Genomic DNA, 20,288 nt, shown 5'->3' on the forward strand with positions numbered 1-20,288 from the left:
GCCGCGAAAATGACTTGAGGGCCTCTTGTTCCCTTGCTTTGTTTTTTTACATGTGATAATTCCAATGTCACTGAGCTTTGTTTTTCACTTCATTAACAATTCTACGCCTAAATCGCTTTCCATTTGTTTACGAAAAGGTTTTGCTAACAACACTTATGAGTAGAAAATTATTCATTAAAAATTTAAATATTTTAATTTTCAAATTATCATTTAAAATTCTTAAAGAGTTATCACCGAAACGGAGTTATTATATCCTTGTCTTACACATAGACATACGCTATTTTAAATACAATTATTATTAAATCATAATATACTTTTGTTTTTACCATGATATTGAAACGAAGTATTCAATACTGCTTAACAATGATTAATCTCCATTGAAGAGCCTATGAGACATACAAAATAGGTTATTCTCTTTCAATTGAATTTTATTAGACGCATGAAATGGGAATTAAAATTCTGATCACATGATTAAGGGACCCAAACTCTTTACCACTTGAATCATTTCATTGTTGGCATCATGATATACTTATTTAATTTACCAAAATGAATCTAGCTATCATTTTCACTAATCTTTATACTAACAATTTAGAGTTCTTAGAAATAGCCTATTTCAAATTCCTTTCCTCTAAGGATGTCCACCTCATCAAAAGCCTACTTGGCATATGTTCCTAAAATTCCTCCTAATTTTTAATACAAGCTTAATAATTTTAATTATTATTAAAAACCGTTTTTTATTTAACATTAAATTGTACATAAAGTAAATAGTTGGTTACAATCAGATAATGATTAATATAATTACTGTTTCGATTAAAATTTATATTTTACAATAAAAATTTGAACGTTACAAATCAAATAATTATTAATCTAATTAGTATTCAATTAACATTTATATGTAACATTCAAAATTTGGTTGTTACAAAATTATAATAAATAAATTGAATAAATTATATTTTGAATTTTGGGACGTTACACTAAGGCATTAACCTACTAATTAAAAAATTAATTGTATTAATTAGTTTTTAAGGTTATATAATTAATTTGTTTGTTACAAAACTATATTACATAATTATTTATAAGATATTATTAAATATTAAATTAAATTTCAAATGTTATGAAGTTAATTTTTTGTACGTTACATGAAATATAATTTAATTGTTTAATGCACGTTTTATAATATTAAAGATGTTGATAATATTAATTTTAGAACGATCAAATTGATAATTAATTTATATTAACCGTTATGGTACTATTTTTCTATCTAAATAGTAGAGATTTTGGGTATGAGTACACAACAATCACAAAATATAGTTCTTCGTTTTCTGTTCTTTGGTGCTCTGATATCTATATTCTAAACTATTTCTGTAATTTTTCTATTGCAAAGGAAAATGTCAACGAAACACAACTTCATCTCTAATGTTTCGCCAAGAAAACAATCGTGGACATTGGTTGTGAGGGTTGTTCGTGCTTGGTTTGGTCAAAACTACAAAAATAAAAAACTACCATTTTCCATGGAGTTGGTTCTAATTGATCGAAAGGTACCTTTTTCATATCGTTTTTCTTTTTTGTTTTTTTAGTATTTTTTTTTTTAAAGTATAGTGTTCTCATCTTTTTTATCTAGGGTGATCGAATTGGTGCGTCTATACGAAGAACATTGATCTACAAGTTCAAGAATCAACTCCAAGAGGGAATGGTGTTCACGATTTCCTCATTTAATGTTGCTAGCAACATTGGTTCGTATCGACCATCACGCAACGAATACAAACTGAATTTCACAATCAACACAAAAGTCAAACTATCTAAAACTGTTTTGGTCCCAACAAACGTGTATTCGTTTACACCTGCACCTAATGTTTTCAATGAATCTTACGACAACAACTACTTAGTTGGTAAGTGACTATAATTTTCTTCATGTAGATTATTTTAAATATTATTTTTGCTTACAAAAATAACACAATAATTTATATATTGAATTAATAAAATGTTTTGTTTAATATGATTCAATTGTACGTTATATTCTTTTAATAATAAATAGTAATTTGATCGATATTTTAATGTGTGTTATATATGCAGATGTAATTGGAGTCATGATTGGAGTTGGAGTTGAAAAAGAGTACGAAAGAGATGGTGTAAAAACTAAAATGAATGTCATTGAATTGGATTCAAATGGGTAGGTTTGATTTTTTTTTTTTTTTTTGTAATTGTAATTTTTCAAGACGGTGTATTATAATATTTTTATTAATATTTGTATAATCTTTGACAATTTTAAATAGGTACGTACCGTTTTAAATGTACTCTTTTTGGAGAGTATGTTGAAGAGCTGAACTCTTTCCTATCTTCCGGTGAATCTCAAAATGTTGTTGTAGCCATTATGTTGACAAAAGTTAAATTGTTTCAAGGTAATAATTTATGACTAGCAATTGTGATTGTTTGTTTATACGAATATATATACTTGATTCATATACTTTTGAATCTTAATGGTAGGAAAACCAAATTACTATTCTCCTACATCGGGATTGAATATTATAACTAAAGTATACTTGATTCATATACTTTTGTATCAATCAATAATATTATAACATTTTTTTTTCTTAAGTTATAATATTATTGATTGATACTTTTTATTATAGCTTTCTTAGTGCAATACAAATTCTCCTATATCGGGATTGATCCAGTTACCAAATTCATCTCGCATACCTGTAAATGAGTAGTTTCTCTTACTTACTCCTAGGACCACTATTGAGGAGTTGAAGAATGTTAATAAGGTTTTTTTTTATTATTACAGGTCTATTTTGGTAAAGTTTGCACACCTTTTGGTATAATGTTTTTTTGTATGGTGATGCAGGGCACCTCTTTTATTGTCTTAGGAATTTCAATTTTCAATTGAACAAATCGTTTTTGTTGCATGTATTGACACTTCAATAAAAAAAAAATCAGTTTCCATATTTTCAATTTACTTATGTCTTAAACTTTACACAAATTCTAAAGTAAATACAAAAATTAAGTTTCCCTAAGTGTGAATAATTAGCGATAACCTATTATTTTAAAAATATTGTTTTTGTGTTTTAAACTTATTTTTTGTTCACAAATATAAAACCAAACATGATTTGTTAATGCTTTTTTTATATTCAAAATTTAACATAAAAATTCATTTTTTTTAATGAAATACAAAATATACATATATTTATGAGGTAAATTTTATTCAAAAATGTGCTTATTTTGATAAATTAAAAAAATAATGTCAATGAATATTATTTATGAAACCAATAAAAATAATAGATGTAACTAAAATTTTGAATTTAGGTTTTTTTTATTTATAATTGCGATCATAGAGATCATTGTGATTAAGTAAAAAATTAATATTTTTATTAAGAGTGAAAAATTAAAACATAGTAATCATATCCATTTGATATATTGAATGACTGACAAACCAAAACTTATACAAACTCTTACTAATTAGTTAATTTTTTAGAAATATATTAATTATTTATAGTGTTTTTATCTTTTGGATTTAATTGTACTTTTGTTGATTATTTTATCACTCTCACAAAAATAGTCATCTAAAAATTTAACTTTTTGATCTCAATAAATGATTATTTATTGTTCAATTTTAAATACAAAGATAAAATACCACATAACGCCAAAATTATGATTGAAAAGAAACAAAAACAATAATATTTAAAGAATCTGTTAAAATTTAAATCATATTAAAAAAATTTAAATAAAATGTATCCCGTGCTTGACACGGGGCGTTACACTAGTGTTGAACAAAGTGCAGCACAAGAAAAAAAGGCTTTATGCCGTACCACTCTCCTTTTAATATACTACACTAAATCATTAGTTAGAAGTTGATATGAATTTCCAATTGATTCAAATTTACACATGTCTTGTTAAGGATATTGTTAACGAGTATCTCCAGGACATTCTTTAAGGATTTCAAAAGAAAAAATATTGTTATAAAAAATTACAATTTAAAGACCTTAAAAAGTGTCCGGGGACACTCGTTAACATTTCCCTTAAATAAAATACACTAAATTAAGTGAGATTTATAAAAACATGGGAAATGCTAACAAAAACACTTGTTTATGAGTCAAAAGAAGAAACTTTTCTCACAATTTGTGTATTCAATACATTGAAACTTCAAAAAGGAAATTTTTCTACATAAAATTTATAAATTATTTCCTTTTTTGAATCCTTAACAAGGACATTTGTTAGCATGATGTGGCAAGCAATCCTCTAAAAAAAAAATGCTTGTTTGGTGTATAATGAGTAATACTTTTTTTAGATTTTTGAAAAGTTAACTACACAAAATCCAATGTTATTCTCTCAAAAAAAAAAAAAAATCTAATGTTATACTCCCTCCGTTTTAAAATACCTGTTCAATTTTTGCAATATGCACTATTCACTTGACTTACTTTGACCATACTTTTAACTAATGTATAAATATAAATATTAGCATGTAAGATGTTGTTTGATTTGTCTCGACAAATATTTTCAAAATATAAAATTTTTATAATTTTTTACTTTAGATAATTAAAAATATTAACAGTCAAAATTATACATTGACATATGTAAAGTGATTGACTTTGACATATATTTTAAAACTGAGGGAGTATTACTATATCAGCTTCCCTAACCAGTGTCTTGGGAAACTGGTTACCATTTCCCTTGTTTTTTTTGGTTGACAATTAGTAAGTTAAAATTAGTTATTTAATGCACATTTAATATCACTGTTCTAAAAGTTCAAAAATAGTCTTGCATTAATTTCGGGATAGAGTATTGTCTTTTTTCCATTACAACAGTGTCGAGAGAGACTACGACTTGGTGTGGAATAGGAAATCAAAATTTGAAGGTTGTGTGGACTAACAATAGAAGACGTGGACAAGAAGAAATCAACCACAATAGCAGTAAAGTGACGTTCCATTTTCTAAGTAGTGCAACCAATTTAGTTGAGTTAGTTCAACGCATTTACAACACAAAATGATTTGTCAAAGTTGTTGTCATAAAAAAATGAAATGATGTTAACCATAGTCTTTGCACGAGTGTTACATTGATTGAAAGTTTAAGTCGATGGTGGGATGCTAATTAGTTTCTGGATTAACCGTTTTTGTGGCTGCGCCTCCTTCATTTATTTGATGATGATGCTGCGTTATTGATCTTCTATCATGGTTTTCTGTTTTCTTAGTCAGTCTTTAATTTAGGAAGAGTGACCTTTGAATAATTAGAATAAAATAAATTTTGATACAACAATATAAAAACACACACATAAAGTAAATCAGGATCGTTCCTAGAGTTTTTTTAGCTCTAACTTTATCAGGTATTCTTTTTGTTTTTCCTCAGCTTTTTACTACCAAAAAGAACAAAAAAACAAAACAAGAAGAGTGGGCCACATGATCCTAAATTCGTCTCACATAATTTAGCATAATGATATAGTTTAATTTTTTGGAACCTTTGAAAGACAACATTCAGATTAATTTTTTTAGTAGGCTTATTTTCAACTAAAATATAATTTGTTTTGTTATAAAATTCTCAATTTATTGGATAATAAATATGACCAATATATTTAATATTAGTGAGGAAATTATTAGAAACAAAAAGGGCCCAAAAAAATATCACAAATGTATTGGATAATAATTTTTTTGGCACATTATTAAGAAAAACTAAAAATTTTATAGGGAGAGTGTATATAGAAATCTTTGTATATAAGGAAGTACATATAACAAATTGAGACAAAAGGGCCATAAACATTAACAGTCTTCAGCACAGCCTTTCAACAAGTTTGGGCCTTTCAGTAAACTTATCTATACACACCCCCGAAAAACCAAATAATTCTATATACACCCCCATTGTAATTTTTTTTAGGGCCCCTACCAGCAAGGGCTCTAGGCCATCACACTCCCGGCCTATGTCTAGGGCCGTCCATGAAGTAAATGTTAATTTGATTATATTGACAAAAAAATTATTATCAAATTGATAATCATATCAGTATATGGCGTCAGATAACAATTTAGTTGTCAAAATAATTTTTCTCTTACTTTAGAGCTCGTAAATAGGCTAGATTGACCGGCCCAAAAATGTAAATAAAACGTAAGATTTGAGCTCTAAAATTTAAGTCTATGTTATAATTGAGCTTTATAACTTGGCCTGATAAAGTTTGTACTCAGTACTGGTCTACTTTGCTCTCGAGCTACCTGTGTAACATGATAAATTAGTTTGTAGATAAGTGTTAGTGACACTCTAATATTATCTTAAGTGCTCGTCAATTTATTTGTTCGATGGTGCGCACCACCAGCGTTGTCTAGCTACGTAGTGGAGGGTGGGTTTAGATTTGAAGGAGGTGAGTAGGAGTAGTGGTGGTGGACGATGGAGGGGCGGTAGTATGGAGGGGAGGGGGTGATACGATGTTGTTTGTTCAGCCCCTCGAGTTGGATTCTTTTCACAATTCTTTATTTAAAATAACATATAGTAAAATTAAGATAAAAAATAATGAGGTATATTATAAGATTTATTGAAATAGCTTATAAAAAACGCTCATAAAAAACTATAAACTTGCAAGAAAAAGATTATTACCATCCAAATCTATTTTGATCATTTGAACTTATAAGTTACAAACCCATTTGGGTTGGCCTAGTGGTATTGACTTGGGATCTGGGTGTATGCTCATCCTCAAGATTTCAGGTTCGATTCTCTTTAATGCCAATTTGAGAGGATTAGTTTATCTTCTTCAAAAAAACTTATAAGTTACAAACTATCAACTTTAAGCTCAAAAAATATCTTGTCAAATAGAGCAATAAATATTGTCAAAAAAAAAAAATAGAGCAATAAATGTTGAGTATTTTGAAGGGACGAAAAATATATTTAACCATTAGTTTATTAAAGTTGTTGTCTTAAAGTTCTAAATTGTATACTTCTAGAACAATTGAGTTTATAAATGTGTTTGGACACTCATTCTTTGAGTTAGTTTTTGAGATGAAATTCAAACTCATTTAATATGGTATTAGAGCTGCATGAAAGATTGCAAAGTGGAAATTTAATCAAAAATCTATACTAGACTTAAAGGTGCGTAGTAAAATTGTATTTGAGACTCACATTGCTCAAGCTTCGAGTAGTTGAATGCATAAATTTATTTGTGCATCATTGAAGTAGCTTTTTGAATGAGATCTAAAACTATGTAACACTTTGAACTAGTATAAAGAGTAGAGTGAGACAATGTAATAGGGAGCTCACTCTAGTTGATTGATTTTTTTTATTTCTTTCAAAAATTAAACCAAATCGATTCATTACACTTCTGGTAAAAAGCACTTATATTTGTTATCATTGAATATTATTTTGGTAAATTTTTAGTTACTTTGGAGTTTGGTTGAATACTGTTATCATGTAGGTAAAATTTATTTAACATTTAAATTTATTTTAAAATAAATTAATATAAAAATATGATATGACATGGAATGATTGGACGAACAGTATATACCCAACTAAACTATATGGGTACCATTGTGTTCACATATAATTTACCTTTCAAAACAATACCTTGCAATGTTTTTTTAGATAGATAGACAAAATAATAAATAAATATTTCCTTAAAAAAATGATAAATAAATATTGAAACTCACGCACACAAGCATCGTTCCCCGATCACGATGTTCCGTCTAACAATTTTGTTATTTTACCAGTTGAGTTAAGCGAACCCATTTTTAAATCGTTCTATATTCAAATCTTCATGGATATCTGTTTTCTTTTGTCCCTCTTACATTGTAAATGACGTTGTTTTTTTTTTTTTTTGAAAAATGCGTTGTTGACAATAGATTATTTGACACAAAAATAAGACGTTGTTGACAATAGATTATTTGACACAAAAATCTACAATTTAGTTGATATGAGTTTTGATCGTCAAAGTATCTATCATTTGAATGACTCTGTATGTACTGAAGTACTAAACTTTTTACCTTGGAGAAACCTAAAACTAAACATTTATTTGTTGTTTCTAATAGATTTTTATCAAAATTAAAAATCAACATTAATTGAAATTAATCCTTGAGTCGACAGCAGGACATAATTTTTTTCACAATTAGACCGACTTTCAAATGGACAACTATATTTCTTCAAAAAAAAAAAAAAGTGGACAACTATGTATTCTTTGAAAAAAAAAAGGTGGATTGAATAGTGAAAATTCGGATTAAACTCATTTTAAGAATTTCAATACAAAAAATCTCATCTCTAAATTGAGTTAGGATCTCTCCATTTAATAGATACTTTTATTTATAAAGATACTGCCACTTTCTCATCATGTTAGTTTATTTATAATGGAGATAAACTACCTAACTTTTAGAAGAAGAATGAGATGTTAGTTTCTTTAGAAAACCCAAAGTTGGACAACATTTTTATATTGATGGATCATAAATCCTATTTACCAACCCTATTTGACACATAGCGTGTGTTTGGAAACGCGCATGGAAACCTAATACCGCGTCCCGATGCACCTTTCGTCGTGAAAATTCTAAAACTAATATCTCAAGCTTCCGCCTTTGCCGTGATTCTCAACATGATTTTAGGTTAATTGACACCAATATGCTAGGTTGTACTTAATATTTGTTTCTTCTAAGCACTAATGGAAATGACTAACATAACTAATAAAAAGTAGGCTTAATTGCACTTTTGGATCCCTATCTTTTCAAAAGTTGCGGTTATGGACCCCTAACTAATTTAAATACAAAACAGCCCCCTATGTTTTGATTCTTTGGCAGTTTTGAACTCCAGTCCAGTGTTGACTCGGTCAACGCTGACGTGGCACCCTAAGTGAGGTGCCACATGTCAATTTTTTTATTTTTATTTTGCCTTGGGGGGCCAAAACTGCCAAATAATCAAAACATAGGGGGATGTTTTGTATTTAAATTAGTTAGGGGTCCATAACCGCAACTTTTGAAAAGATAGGGGTCCAAAAGTGCAATTAAGCCTAAAAAGTAAAGTTAAGAGATCATAACTACATAAAATAATTATGGAATCAAAGTAAAATCACAAAATAAATTAAGAGACCAAATTTGTAAAGGGAGTGTTACAATCACCCACGTTTTAACACTCTCTCTAAAACCCAATTATTTATTTATAGAATCTATATGAGTCTCACCCCTTTATACCAGATACATTTTCAAACCGTTACATCCAATATTGTGGAGGATCTTGTCTAGATAACAAGATGTTGTTCCACTTTTCAATCTCTTCCTCATTAAGTTTTCTAATTCCACCAAACCAACAAATCCTTGAACCTTGTTCTTCATACAAATTTCTGTGCAACATCGATCTTCTCCATCGACTCCCGAGGGCATATAGGATAAGCTCCACTACTAATGTTTCTGTCAACAATTTGTTTTTTTTTTAAAATTAAACCACAATAATTTGTTGTTAACAAAGTTAAGAATTTATATGGTGAATCTTACCACTATATTGACAATGGCAATGATTCATATCTTCATCACATGACTCCAAATGACCAATTATAGCAAACCACCAATCTATATAGCTCATTCACAATAAAATAAATGATATACAAATATACAATTATAAATAAGAGAATATGAATTTAAAAATTAAAAGGTACACCTTTATATTTGAATTATAAGATAAGATACATTAAGAATTTAATTTGTTAGTTACCATAAGGATATTCTTTGCGCCTTCTCTTCTGAACCTCAACATAATCTCCCGGTTTCAAATTATTGATATAATTAGGTTTATAATAGTCAGATAAAAAAGTCTGAGGTGGTGGTATTCTCAACATATCCCACTCAACATCTCCTCTAATTCTCCAACCATTACTTGGACTCCTGTAAAATAGAGATCACATATATTTATTATATATAATATTGAAGTACAACAATACGTAGTTATTGTATGTGTTATCAAAGCATAATTAGAGAATAAACACATTAGTTATTTATAATGATTGACTAAATTGTACCTTGCTTTGAAGGTGTCATTTCTTGAGTCATAGCTAATTAGGGCATCATAACAACTTAATGCTTTCTGCAAACAACGTTATGCATAAAAATTATTGTCAAATGTTTTTTTCTTCTAGACATCCGAAGTTAATAGTATTGTTAGTAATTGTTAGCATCACGTTAAAAGTGGAAATCAAACGTCCTCGCGAGCGTAACTCAGTTGGTAGAGATAATACATGATATATACAAAATTTGAAGTTCGAACCCTGGTCACCACAAAAAAAAGTGAGAATCAAACGGTCGATTTTCTTAGCATTTCTATTCTTGAATCATCCATGTCATCCACCAGACCAAACCAACCTTATATCCCCTTACAAATTGTTAAACGTATAATGTTAATGCAATATGTATATCATGACTCCTATATACCTTAGCAAAATTAAATAATAGGTATTAAAATTTGATTGATCTTACCTTATAAACTTGAGCAGGAAACCAGAATTGACCAGTCTCAAGGGCGATAAACAAACTCATTTTTGGACAATTTCTAAGCAAACTAATCATGTCTCTAAAATTTTCCAAATAAGAATGAAGGTGTAAAGATGGCCAAACACCAGTAAAAGTACCACATGATCCACTCTGATTTTGATGTAACAATAAAATTTCTTCATTGACCATTTTTGCTGTATGCCATTGCCACTCATGGTAAGCTATATCACCAAGCAACTCACCCCATCTTTGATTGACTTGTTTCTCCCATAAATAATCATTTTTGCTTCTATTCCTCAAACAAGAACACACTTGTGCTACCTTGCATAAATCTAATGGTGAAAGGTACTCAAGAATGCAGTCTAAAGCCCACTCAGGTAAATCTAAGAGAGAAACCTTACGATCCTCTTGTATCAAATTCTTCTCTTGTGTCATTATGGTTAATTGAAACCTTTATGATAAATAGAGTTTGAAATGATCTTGCAGCTTTCACCACACAGCCAAAATTATTATAGGGTAAAAAGGTACCTTTCAAAGCATAAGCATATATATATATATATATGAAATTTGTTGGGATCCTTCATGATTAAGTAATAGACATTTTTTGTGTCTATTAAAATAAATATTCAACAGAAAATGAAATAAACAATTTTCAAAACCGGTGGAAAGGCATGGAAATGGGATCTACCTTGAACATACCGTTACGTTTGTTTGTTTCTTATTGTTTATTTAGTAAATAGTCGCTTAAGTTAAGAACAAGGAATGGTATGCCAACAATAAAGCTAAGGAAACTGAGCAACCATCATATACAGCATTTGGAATGCTTTTTTTAATAGAAAAATAGGAAAAGAGACATTTTTATTTTTTTTTAACAAACAAAAATGATATATATTAACAACGGTGAGTTACCCCGCACAAGGCGTGCAATAGGGAATCACGTAAAGTTATGGACAAAATAAGTGCTAAATATAGCACAACACAACCTAGTGAACAAAAGTGAAGAAAAATAACAATTACAAGTGGACGCCCATACACAGGAGCGGGTTATTCCACCAATCATGATAGCTGTAAATAAATGATGCCTGATTCGACTGCAACCACATAAAAGATGTCAGTTTAACTTTTTCGATGAGAACTGAGGGAATAGATGCCTTATTATTGAATACGCGATCATTCCTTTCCTTCCAAATAATCCACACAGAGGTAAACCAAATGACTTTAAAAAACAGCTCTGTGGATCTAGGCAAACCTGACATGTTAATAAATTGAATAAAGTGTTGATGAAGATCGCCCGGTGTAACCAAGGGGATACCCAACCAAAGACTAACATAAGACCATAAAGACCCAAAAACATCGCAATTCAAGAACAGATGTGTTGTTGATTCACTACGACCACAACCAGCCACACACGCCGCGTCATTGTGAGAAAGCACATTTCGCCGCACCAAATTATCCCTAAGAGACATTTTTATTAATCAATTAATGATCATTTTTAATTAATTCGGACGGTTGGAAATAAAAGTCATCCTTATTTATTAATGTTGTTAGGTTTGCAACAATTTAACTTAATTTTTTGTCGTTCATTTGCTTTATTAGGTTTGCAATTATTTAACCTAACAAATTCCGTCTAAAAAAATGCATCGCACCAATTTCATTCCTATCCTCTTGCCCCCCTTTTTTTTTTCCTGAAGGAAATATTTTCTACACTTATTTGATGATGCACATTTATTCTAGAAACTATGAGCATATACACTTTCTTTTTTAAGGAAATATTTTGTACACTTATTTTAATACTAAACAAATGCGCATCGCTCCAATTTCATTTATATCCTCTTGCCTTTTTTTTTTGACAATATTTTCTACACAATACTAGAAAAATTCATCGCACTAATTTCATGCATTTTTTTTTTGAGAATATTTTGTACACTTTTTTTTTAACCAATTTCATGCCTTTATTTCATTCCTACCCTGTTACCTTTTTTTTTGACAATATTTTCTACACTTATTTAATACGTTTACAAACAGAATACCCTAATTACTATTCCTATTACTTTCGCAGTCGCCAACACTAAGCAGTTTACGTAATACATAACACAAACCCGTGTGAAATACAATATTTATCGTTTTAAAGCCATTACTATTCCTACTTTCACAATATGTGATGAAACTACATGCCCGTGTACTAAAAATTTCATATTTCTTTTACCGAATTATTGATAGGATTACCGAATTTTCTTTTATAATATTTTCAGATTTCATACATTTTATGAAGTGTTTTATTTTGTCTACTATAAATTATCACATGTTATTTTTTACACCGTTACCAATTATATATTGCATTTTATTATCCATATATTAATCCCTTTACAATAAACTCGAGCAGAGCACGAGTCAAAAATCTAATTTCAAAAGTAATCTTACATGTGCCGTTGATCTTTAAGGATATTATTCTCTATGATTAGACACAAATTATATATTCTAGAATCCCAAAAACAAATTATTGATAAATATGCTTTTTTTAGCTAAGCAAAGAGTGAAAGATGCAACTTTATTATACAGATTATGAATTCCAAAGAAAATATATCCCCAAATAATTAAGAGAGCTCACCTCCAAAATATATTGATAAAAAAGTAAAAAGATACTCAGTCAAATACACATATTAGTCCATACATAGTCATACAATTCCATTTCAATTTGGAAATATAAAATTCTACAAATGCATGGTGTAGTTATGATGAATTTTATTCATCTATCAAACAAGATTAAAATAGGCCTTCCACTTTTCAATATCTTCCTTGGTATTGAGTTTCTTATTCCACCGAAAAGGTAAACTTCAGAGCTATATTGTTCCTTATAATTGTTTTTGTTCAGCCTCACTCTTCTCAATATCATCATACTTTGAGGCAAGTTCATGAATTCCACCACCAATGTGTCTATCAAACAATATAAATATCTATAAACATGGTACAATAAAAAAAAAGTGTAAAAATTGTAAAAAACGCATAGAATCAAGGTTGAAAACCTAACCACCGTCCAAAAAATGTGTATTCTTGAGCTCAGACCACTGGCCAATCTACGTGAGTTAACTCGCGCACAGACCAGTTGTGCGTGACTTAAGCCATGCTGAGCTCTATCAGATGCGTGAGTTAAGTCACACTAAGCTCTATTAGGCACAAGTGTTTTATGTTGAATAAAGAGCAAAATTCATTAACCTTAGGTCGGGCCGAATAACCCAACCTACGACATAAGTGTATTTCCCAAACCCAAGGGTTAGGTTAATACAAAACCATATTATACACTATAGTCATTAACCTTATGCAAAACATGGATGGTGGAGCAAGCTTACCTCAAAAGTGAGGTGAACCAATGTTTTATCTTAGTAATAATGTATACTAGAAATTGGAAACGACAAAAAATGCAAAGAAAAAAAAAGAAAAACTTCTACATTTACATCTATATCTACATCATTTATCAACATTTATTTATCTATATACCTACATTTATGAAAATGTTACTAGTAATAACATGAGTGACAGTGATTTTGCACCAACTTTCCAAATCAATGGAACTCAATCATTATCAACATTTTAGGCATTGTAATTAAGCTTTGCATAGAAAAATGGTTTCATAAAGAATCTTTTCAAAATAAATAGGTTTATCAAACTTTGTTTCTTTGTCATGTTATACATCTCTCTCCTTTTCTCTCTTGCTTTTCTTCCATCTTTCTTCACCAAATGTATTTCTTGTGCTCCCTCACTCCATTGCAAATGCTTCATTGGGTTCTACAAGGGAGTTATAATTTCTGAAGGGGGTGAAAAGATTCAAATAATCGGTTAAGTGTGTGGTGGTCATCTTAGCTTCTACATTATCCAACAATAATTGTGTAAGTAGTATGTCTAAGATAGCAGCCCTCACAATCTAATGTCTATTGAATCTTTTCTTCCCATTTCAAAAGTTGTAACTTCCATGGAAAAAAAAAAAACATCTAGTAAAATCAATTTCCTTGGCTAATTATTTACTGCACAAGAAGTTGGTATGTACACTTCAAGAAATAGGAAATCAGGTACAATTTCTTATTTTGTTTAATATATTGCATTATTATTTTTCTCGTTTCGAAGTTATGTATATTTTAAGTTGATTTTCATTCTATCTAATACTTTCAGGTTGCAAGAATTGGATCAAAAACATCATTTTTTACCTAGTTAATAAAACTTCTGATAGTATTTTTTTTTTCTTCCCAAATACCTCTCCGAATCCTCTAAGTTTCATGTTTGTTTCAGATAGATCCTTTAAGTTTCTAAGGTTTCAGATAAATCCTTAAGTTTTGAATTTGTTTCGGATAGGTCTTTAAATTTCTAAGGTTTCAGATAGGTCATTTAAGTTTCGAGTTTGTTTCAGATAGGTCCTTTCTAACAACCTCCGTTAAGCCAAAGTTGATTTGATAGAAATGACCTATCTGAAACAAACTCGAAACTTAAAGAACTTATATGAAACATTAGAAACTTAAAGGACCCATCCTAAACAAACTCGAAACTAAAAGGACCTATCTGATACCTTAGAAATTTAAAGGACATATCTAAAACAAACGTGAAACTTAAAAGACACAGGGAGGTATTTGGTTTTTTTTTTAATACATTTTTTTGGTTTTAAATTTGGTTCTCTAACTATAAAATGTCTCAATTTTGTCCCATAAATCTTATGCCGTTTACTATTTTGGTCATCTTCGTTAATATTTTGCAAAATCTGTTAACTCCTTTCCACGTGTCAGTTAAGATCAGTGATCAACGGTTGAATTTAAAAAGCACACGTTACATATCCTGAACACACAACATATGATAATTATTATTAACATTATTAATAATAATAATAATATTAATAATAATGATCATATGTTGCGCGTCCAGGGTATGTAATGTGTGCTTTTTAAATCCAACCGTTGATCACCAATCTTAAATGACACGTGGAAAGGAGTTAACAGATTTTGCAAAATACTAACGAGAGGACCAAAATAGTAAACGACATAAGATTTATAGGACCAAATTGAAAACCAAAAATAAGTTAAGGGACCAAATGATGTATTAAGTTTTTTTTTTTTATTTTTTTTTATATTTTTTTTTTATATATAACAAATTAGTATCTTTCTTATTTATTCTATCCGTCCCTTAATGTAAGCACCTATTGTCTTTTTCACATTTTAAGAAAAGTTGTCAGTGTAATTAATATGTCTGTTTTGTGTGTTAATATTATGAAATTGTCCTTTGTTTGTATGTGTATTAAATTTGAATTTTCATATTTCAAGACAAGATGATAGTATTAATTAGGGGTATGTTTAAGAAAAAAAATAATAAATGCATCTAGTAATTTGAAAAGAGGTTTACATTTAGGGACAAAAATAAAATCAAATGAGTGCTTAAATATAAGAATGGAGGGAGTAGTAGTATTCAAACTAATTATAACTCAAAAAAATAAAAATACCGGATGACTGCTGCAAATTAAGTCCTTTGGTTTCAAAAGAAATTTGAAGAATTAATTTCTGTCCTAATCATATTATAACTAATTATAACTCAAAAATAATTGAAAAGAAACTTGTCATATAATGTGTTTTAGTGAAAAAAGAAAAATGAAAGTAGGTATTCGAGTAGATAATTTTATAATCAAAGTTTTTGGTCTTGTTCTCTTCTCTATGTAATTTTTTTTTTTTATAACTCGATATCCAAATCGAATAATTTGAGAAGTTCAATTTTACCGTCCATTTGCGAGGGGTCAATTAAAGTTGGATGGACCTATCCATCGAAATTGACAACAAAAGAATCAAACTTAAGACTTTAAAAGAAATACACTCTAAGGTCATAAGTCAAAACCATTAGACCAACTTAAATGAATTGTATGTGTAATGTTTTTAAAAGATTAATCAGTTTATAACAAAATTCTTCCTTTGAATTGGCTTCAATATCACCTTTTCATTGTTATGTTTTGTTGGGCTAAGCCTTTTCCTCCTTTTCTAATGTTGCATTATGTGCTTTACAACATCCAAATGAGGTGAACTTGTTTAAACGATCAAAAACATTTTGTATTGTTAAGTTAGATGTCGGTAGTAAGTTAGTCTTTATGTTTTTTTTTAGCAAGTTAGTCCTTTTAATCTATAAAATTGTAATCATTTACAAGACTAACTTGTTACAAACATTCTTTAAAAAAAACTTGCTATAAACATCTAACTTAAAAGATTGCGTGATGCATTTGATTTAAAATATAAGGGTCTTTCATTGGTCACATATATAACTATTGCTTTGTACCAACAAAACAAAAAAACTATTGCTAATAATGCTTGGTAAACATTTGGATACTGAAGAGAAGAAAATAACACTGTTGGAGGAGATGATGAGCAAGATATTTACCAGGTTATTTGTGCATCGCTATAGGGAAATTAACTCAAATATTAGAATGTCATGCATTGAATCACTCGAGCACCCATCGCTCCTTTTGCAGAATATATACTTGAAAAGGTTGGGGTTTTTCTTCTTGTAAATTTGAGAATGTTGTATGAACTGCAACTGTTTAGATATGTACCTATTGATAACCTATATGAAGACATTGTAATGGTGCTACGTGTGATGACCTATATCGCCACCACAAAGAGTATAACCATCCCATAGTTGGATTGAATAAGATCATGTCAAATAGCATTTGACTCTGCAGCACAACTCCATAATATTGTAAATAAAGAAATAAAATTACAACATTAAACAAGTTACATTTGTCATACATCCATGTTGTGTCTCACATCATCATGCACAACTCTGCTGAATTGTTTGAACATGTTTTTTCCCATAAATAGCATAGTACTCTACTCATTCAATAGGCGCCAACCTATTATTTCTAGTCAAAATGACGTTGTTCCACTTTTCAATCTCCTCCTCGTCAAGTTTTCTGATTCCATTGAGAAAGTTGAATTCTCTATATGCTTCTGCATGTTTCGTTGATTTACTCAATGAATATTCCAAGTGGAAATTGCATCTGGAAAACCCCATGACCAAAATGTCTGACAACAAAAATTGTAAATTTTCAATAGCTTTGCATTTCAAAGAAAACAAGAAAGGAACAAAAAGGACAAAAAATAGTTAGATATCTATTAATGAAACATTACCACTATCTTTGCATGAGCAATGGTTGACATCCTGGTCACATGACTCCAAATGGCAAACTACAGCATGCGCCCAATCTCATTCAAAAATAAATATATTAGCTCCTAAGATATGATTACCATTTTTTATACACCGTAAAGTTTCATACACAACTAAATAAGAATTGCTTATTATTAGAGATATAGTTTAACTTCAAGTAAGTACTAGTCCTAGAGTAGTATATATAGTTGTAACCACCCCATTAGTGGGTTAATTCACTCATTTGTAATATTCACTTTATCATCAATACAAACATTATTTGAGTTTTCTCTCATTCCTTCATTGGATATCATGTTTCCTAACACTTATATTTTAGACCATTAAATATGTTTTTTTTTTTTAATTACAAGGAAATTGGATAAGAGTATATATGATAAAGTGGATCTTATTTTTTACCATAAATAGGGAATAATCTCCTCCCTCTCTTTTGAATCTCGATATGATCTCCTGGTTTCAAATTATTCAGATCGTTATACTCATAATAATCCACTAAATAAGTCTTTGGCGGTGGCATTCTCAACATATCCCAGGAAATATCTCTCTCAATCAATCGCTTTCTGCCATATGGACACCTATAAAATTGATATAATTTGAAATACAATTAGTCAATTACAACAAAAGTATATCGTGTCATGTTGATCAAATTTATGTTTCATATTAAATCTACAACAAGAAAAATTAAGGAGTGAATTTTACCTTGTTTGAAAGGTGTCTGTTCTAGAATCATAACTAACAATGGCATCATAACAGTGTAATGTTAACAATGTCGCCTGCATGAAAAGTTCTATATGATTAAACTGATTTTAAATCAAGGGATACAAAAAATACTTAGACTATTGTATATAACAATAAAATTACATAATAGTAGTTATTGTTAATCATACCTTATAAACTTGAGCAGGAAACCAGAAACGGCCAGTCTCAAGAAAAATATATAGAGCCATTTTTGAATGATTTTTAATCAAATCAGTCATGGATCTATTGATTCTCAAATAAGAATGAATTCGTTGAAATGAAGAATTACCACTAGTAGTTCCTAATGAGTCGCTCAGATTCCGATCCACTAATAGTTCCTTATATTTTGTTGTATGATACTCCCATTCATGGTAAGCATCATTACCTAGCAACCTGCTCCATTTTTGTTCCACATGTTTCTCCCACAAATGATCCCTTCTACTAATATTCCTCAAATGGGTACACACTTGTGCTACCCTAAACAAATCTTGTGGTGAAAGACACTTGAGGATGCAATCCACAAGTTCATCAGGTAAATCTAAAAGAGAAACCTTGCAATCCCCTTGATTCTTCAATCTTGGTACTGAGTGGTTTTCCAATGACATCATGATTTGTGAAAAAACCTAACACACAACAAAGTGTTTTGTATCAATATAAATAATTTTTATCAATAAAGAACAAAAATCAATAGTTTGAAATAAAATCAAAATTTACATTACATAATATCCCAAAACTTACATGGGAAAAAGAAACCAGCAAAAAGTTCTCTAAGTAATGGAGAATGTTAAAAAAATCCATAGGCTAGCACACAAAGACATATATGAACGTTTCTCTTTAAGTCCCATAATATCTCTAAGGCCCCCTAAATTCACATCCGGTAGTTATCTATCGGATGATTTTTTGCTTTGGATTAGATGTAGTTGTGGTGTGGGTACGAAACCTTATTTTGTGCCGGTTGATGTCATGGCATAACAATTTTATTTTGAAAGGTTTTAATCTTATTGTCCAATGACGGAGGCATAATTTAAAGTCAACAAAATTTTATATGAACTAGCCCACCAAAATTGGCAATGAAAATTCAAACTTAAAATCTTGAGAGGACCACACTCTAAGATCATAAACCAAAACCACCAAACCAATCGAAGAGGGTTATCGTAGAATAATCGAGTAACATGAAGTTCTAAGCAATTAGTCATAAGGAATATTCATTTGAAAAAGAACAAATTATTGACAAAAATTAAAGACAAACTATTTATTTTTAACTTCACTACCGAGTGTTAAAAACTTCAAAACTAGAGAGATCAAGATTTTTTTTTTTTCCGTTCTTTAAAAAAAAAAAATCGTTTTAATATATGTATTAGCAAATTAAGTTTTTTAGTTAATACAAACCAAATCACCATCAACTTTCACAATTTTATTAACAACAAATTTTGAATTTAAACATATATTTATTTACAAATTCCTATTAAAAAATTGTAGAAGAGTTTCCTTACCATTTTTTTTGGGAGAAAATTTATCTGTCTACGCTTATCTCAATGTCCAGACAATATACAACATGGATGAAACCAGACAAAAAATCAAAAATATTTAGTGTCAATAAGCGGTAAAAGGCACAATATAGTCATGCATGCGAAACTCTGTCTTCTCTCTAAGTTTTCTTCCTCTTTCACTCATCGAGGAGGGGTGATTTTAGGTCAATTTTTGACCTAGAATCACCCCTCTACATCTTTTTTCCCCTTTCTTTTAATCTAAATAAGTGATTTTCACATACATCAAGTTTTTCTTTCGTGATTTCGTCGTCTTAGTGCGACGTTGTGTTGTTCGTCGTCTTGTTCGGCGTTGTTTGATTTCACATCCTTTATTGTGTGGTGTTCGTTTGGTTCGTATTGAAAGATCAACTTCAGACAATCACAAATTCAATCAATGATTTGGGCGTCAACGTTGCAG

At 29.6% G+C, this 20,288-nt stretch overlaps 2 protein-coding genes across 2 annotated transcripts; both read right to left on the minus strand.

Annotated features, from left to right (window-relative positions):
* Positions 1-9,076: 9,076 nt before the first annotated feature.
* On the minus strand, positions 9,077-10,944 carry LOC11413305 (F-box protein At2g32560). Its single transcript, XM_003624933.4, has 5 exons — positions 10,410-10,944; positions 9,956-10,020; positions 9,652-9,821; positions 9,435-9,509; positions 9,077-9,350 (listed from the first exon to the last, which is right to left on the minus strand). Exons 1-5 carry the CDS (start codon positions 10,857-10,859, stop codon positions 9,154-9,156), a joined length of 957 nt encoding a protein of 318 aa, XP_003624981.1. The 5' UTR covers positions 10,860-10,944; the 3' UTR covers positions 9,077-9,153.
* A 5,132-nt stretch (positions 10,945-16,076) lies between these two features.
* On the minus strand, positions 16,077-18,970 carry LOC120576848 (F-box protein At2g26850). Its single transcript, XM_039827405.1, has 5 exons — positions 18,491-18,970; positions 18,303-18,376; positions 18,003-18,178; positions 17,570-17,644; positions 16,077-17,464 (listed from the first exon to the last, which is right to left on the minus strand). Exons 1-5 carry the CDS (start codon positions 18,947-18,949, stop codon positions 17,274-17,276), a joined length of 975 nt encoding a protein of 324 aa, XP_039683339.1. The 5' UTR covers positions 18,950-18,970; the 3' UTR covers positions 16,077-17,273.
* Between the last annotated feature and the right edge of the window lie 1,318 nt (positions 18,971-20,288).

Source organism: Medicago truncatula, chromosome 7 (genome assembly GCF_003473485.1).
Source record: "Medicago truncatula cultivar Jemalong A17 chromosome 7, MtrunA17r5.0-ANR, whole genome shotgun sequence".
Classification (NCBI taxonomy): domain Eukaryota; kingdom Viridiplantae; phylum Streptophyta; class Magnoliopsida; order Fabales; family Fabaceae; genus Medicago; species Medicago truncatula.

Excerpts from the sequence above, each read along its gene's own strand:
- LOC11413305 (XM_003624933.4), bottom strand. The coding sequence starts at position 10,859 with ATGACACAAGAGAAGAATTTGATACAAGAGGATCGTAAGGTTTCTCTC. Across the intron at positions 10,021-10,409 it reads TTCCTGCTCAAGTTTATAAG|AAAGCATTAAGTTGTTATGA; the intron begins GTAAGATCAATC and ends CGTTGTTTGCAG. Across the intron at positions 9,351-9,434 it reads TTGCCATTGTCAATATAGTG|AAACATTAGTAGTGGAGCTT; the intron begins GTAAGATTCACC and ends AATTGTTGACAG.
- LOC120576848 (XM_039827405.1), bottom strand. The coding sequence starts at position 18,949 with ATGATGTCATTGGAAAACCACTCAGTACCAAGATTGAAGAATCAAGGG. Across the intron at positions 18,179-18,302 it reads ACAGACACCTTTCAAACAAG|GTGTCCATATGGCAGAAAGC; the intron begins GTAAAATTCACT and ends TCAATTTTATAG. Across the intron at positions 17,645-18,002 it reads GAGATTATTCCCTATTTATG|ATTGGGCGCATGCTGTAGTT; the intron begins GTAAAAAATAAG and ends TTTTTGAATGAG.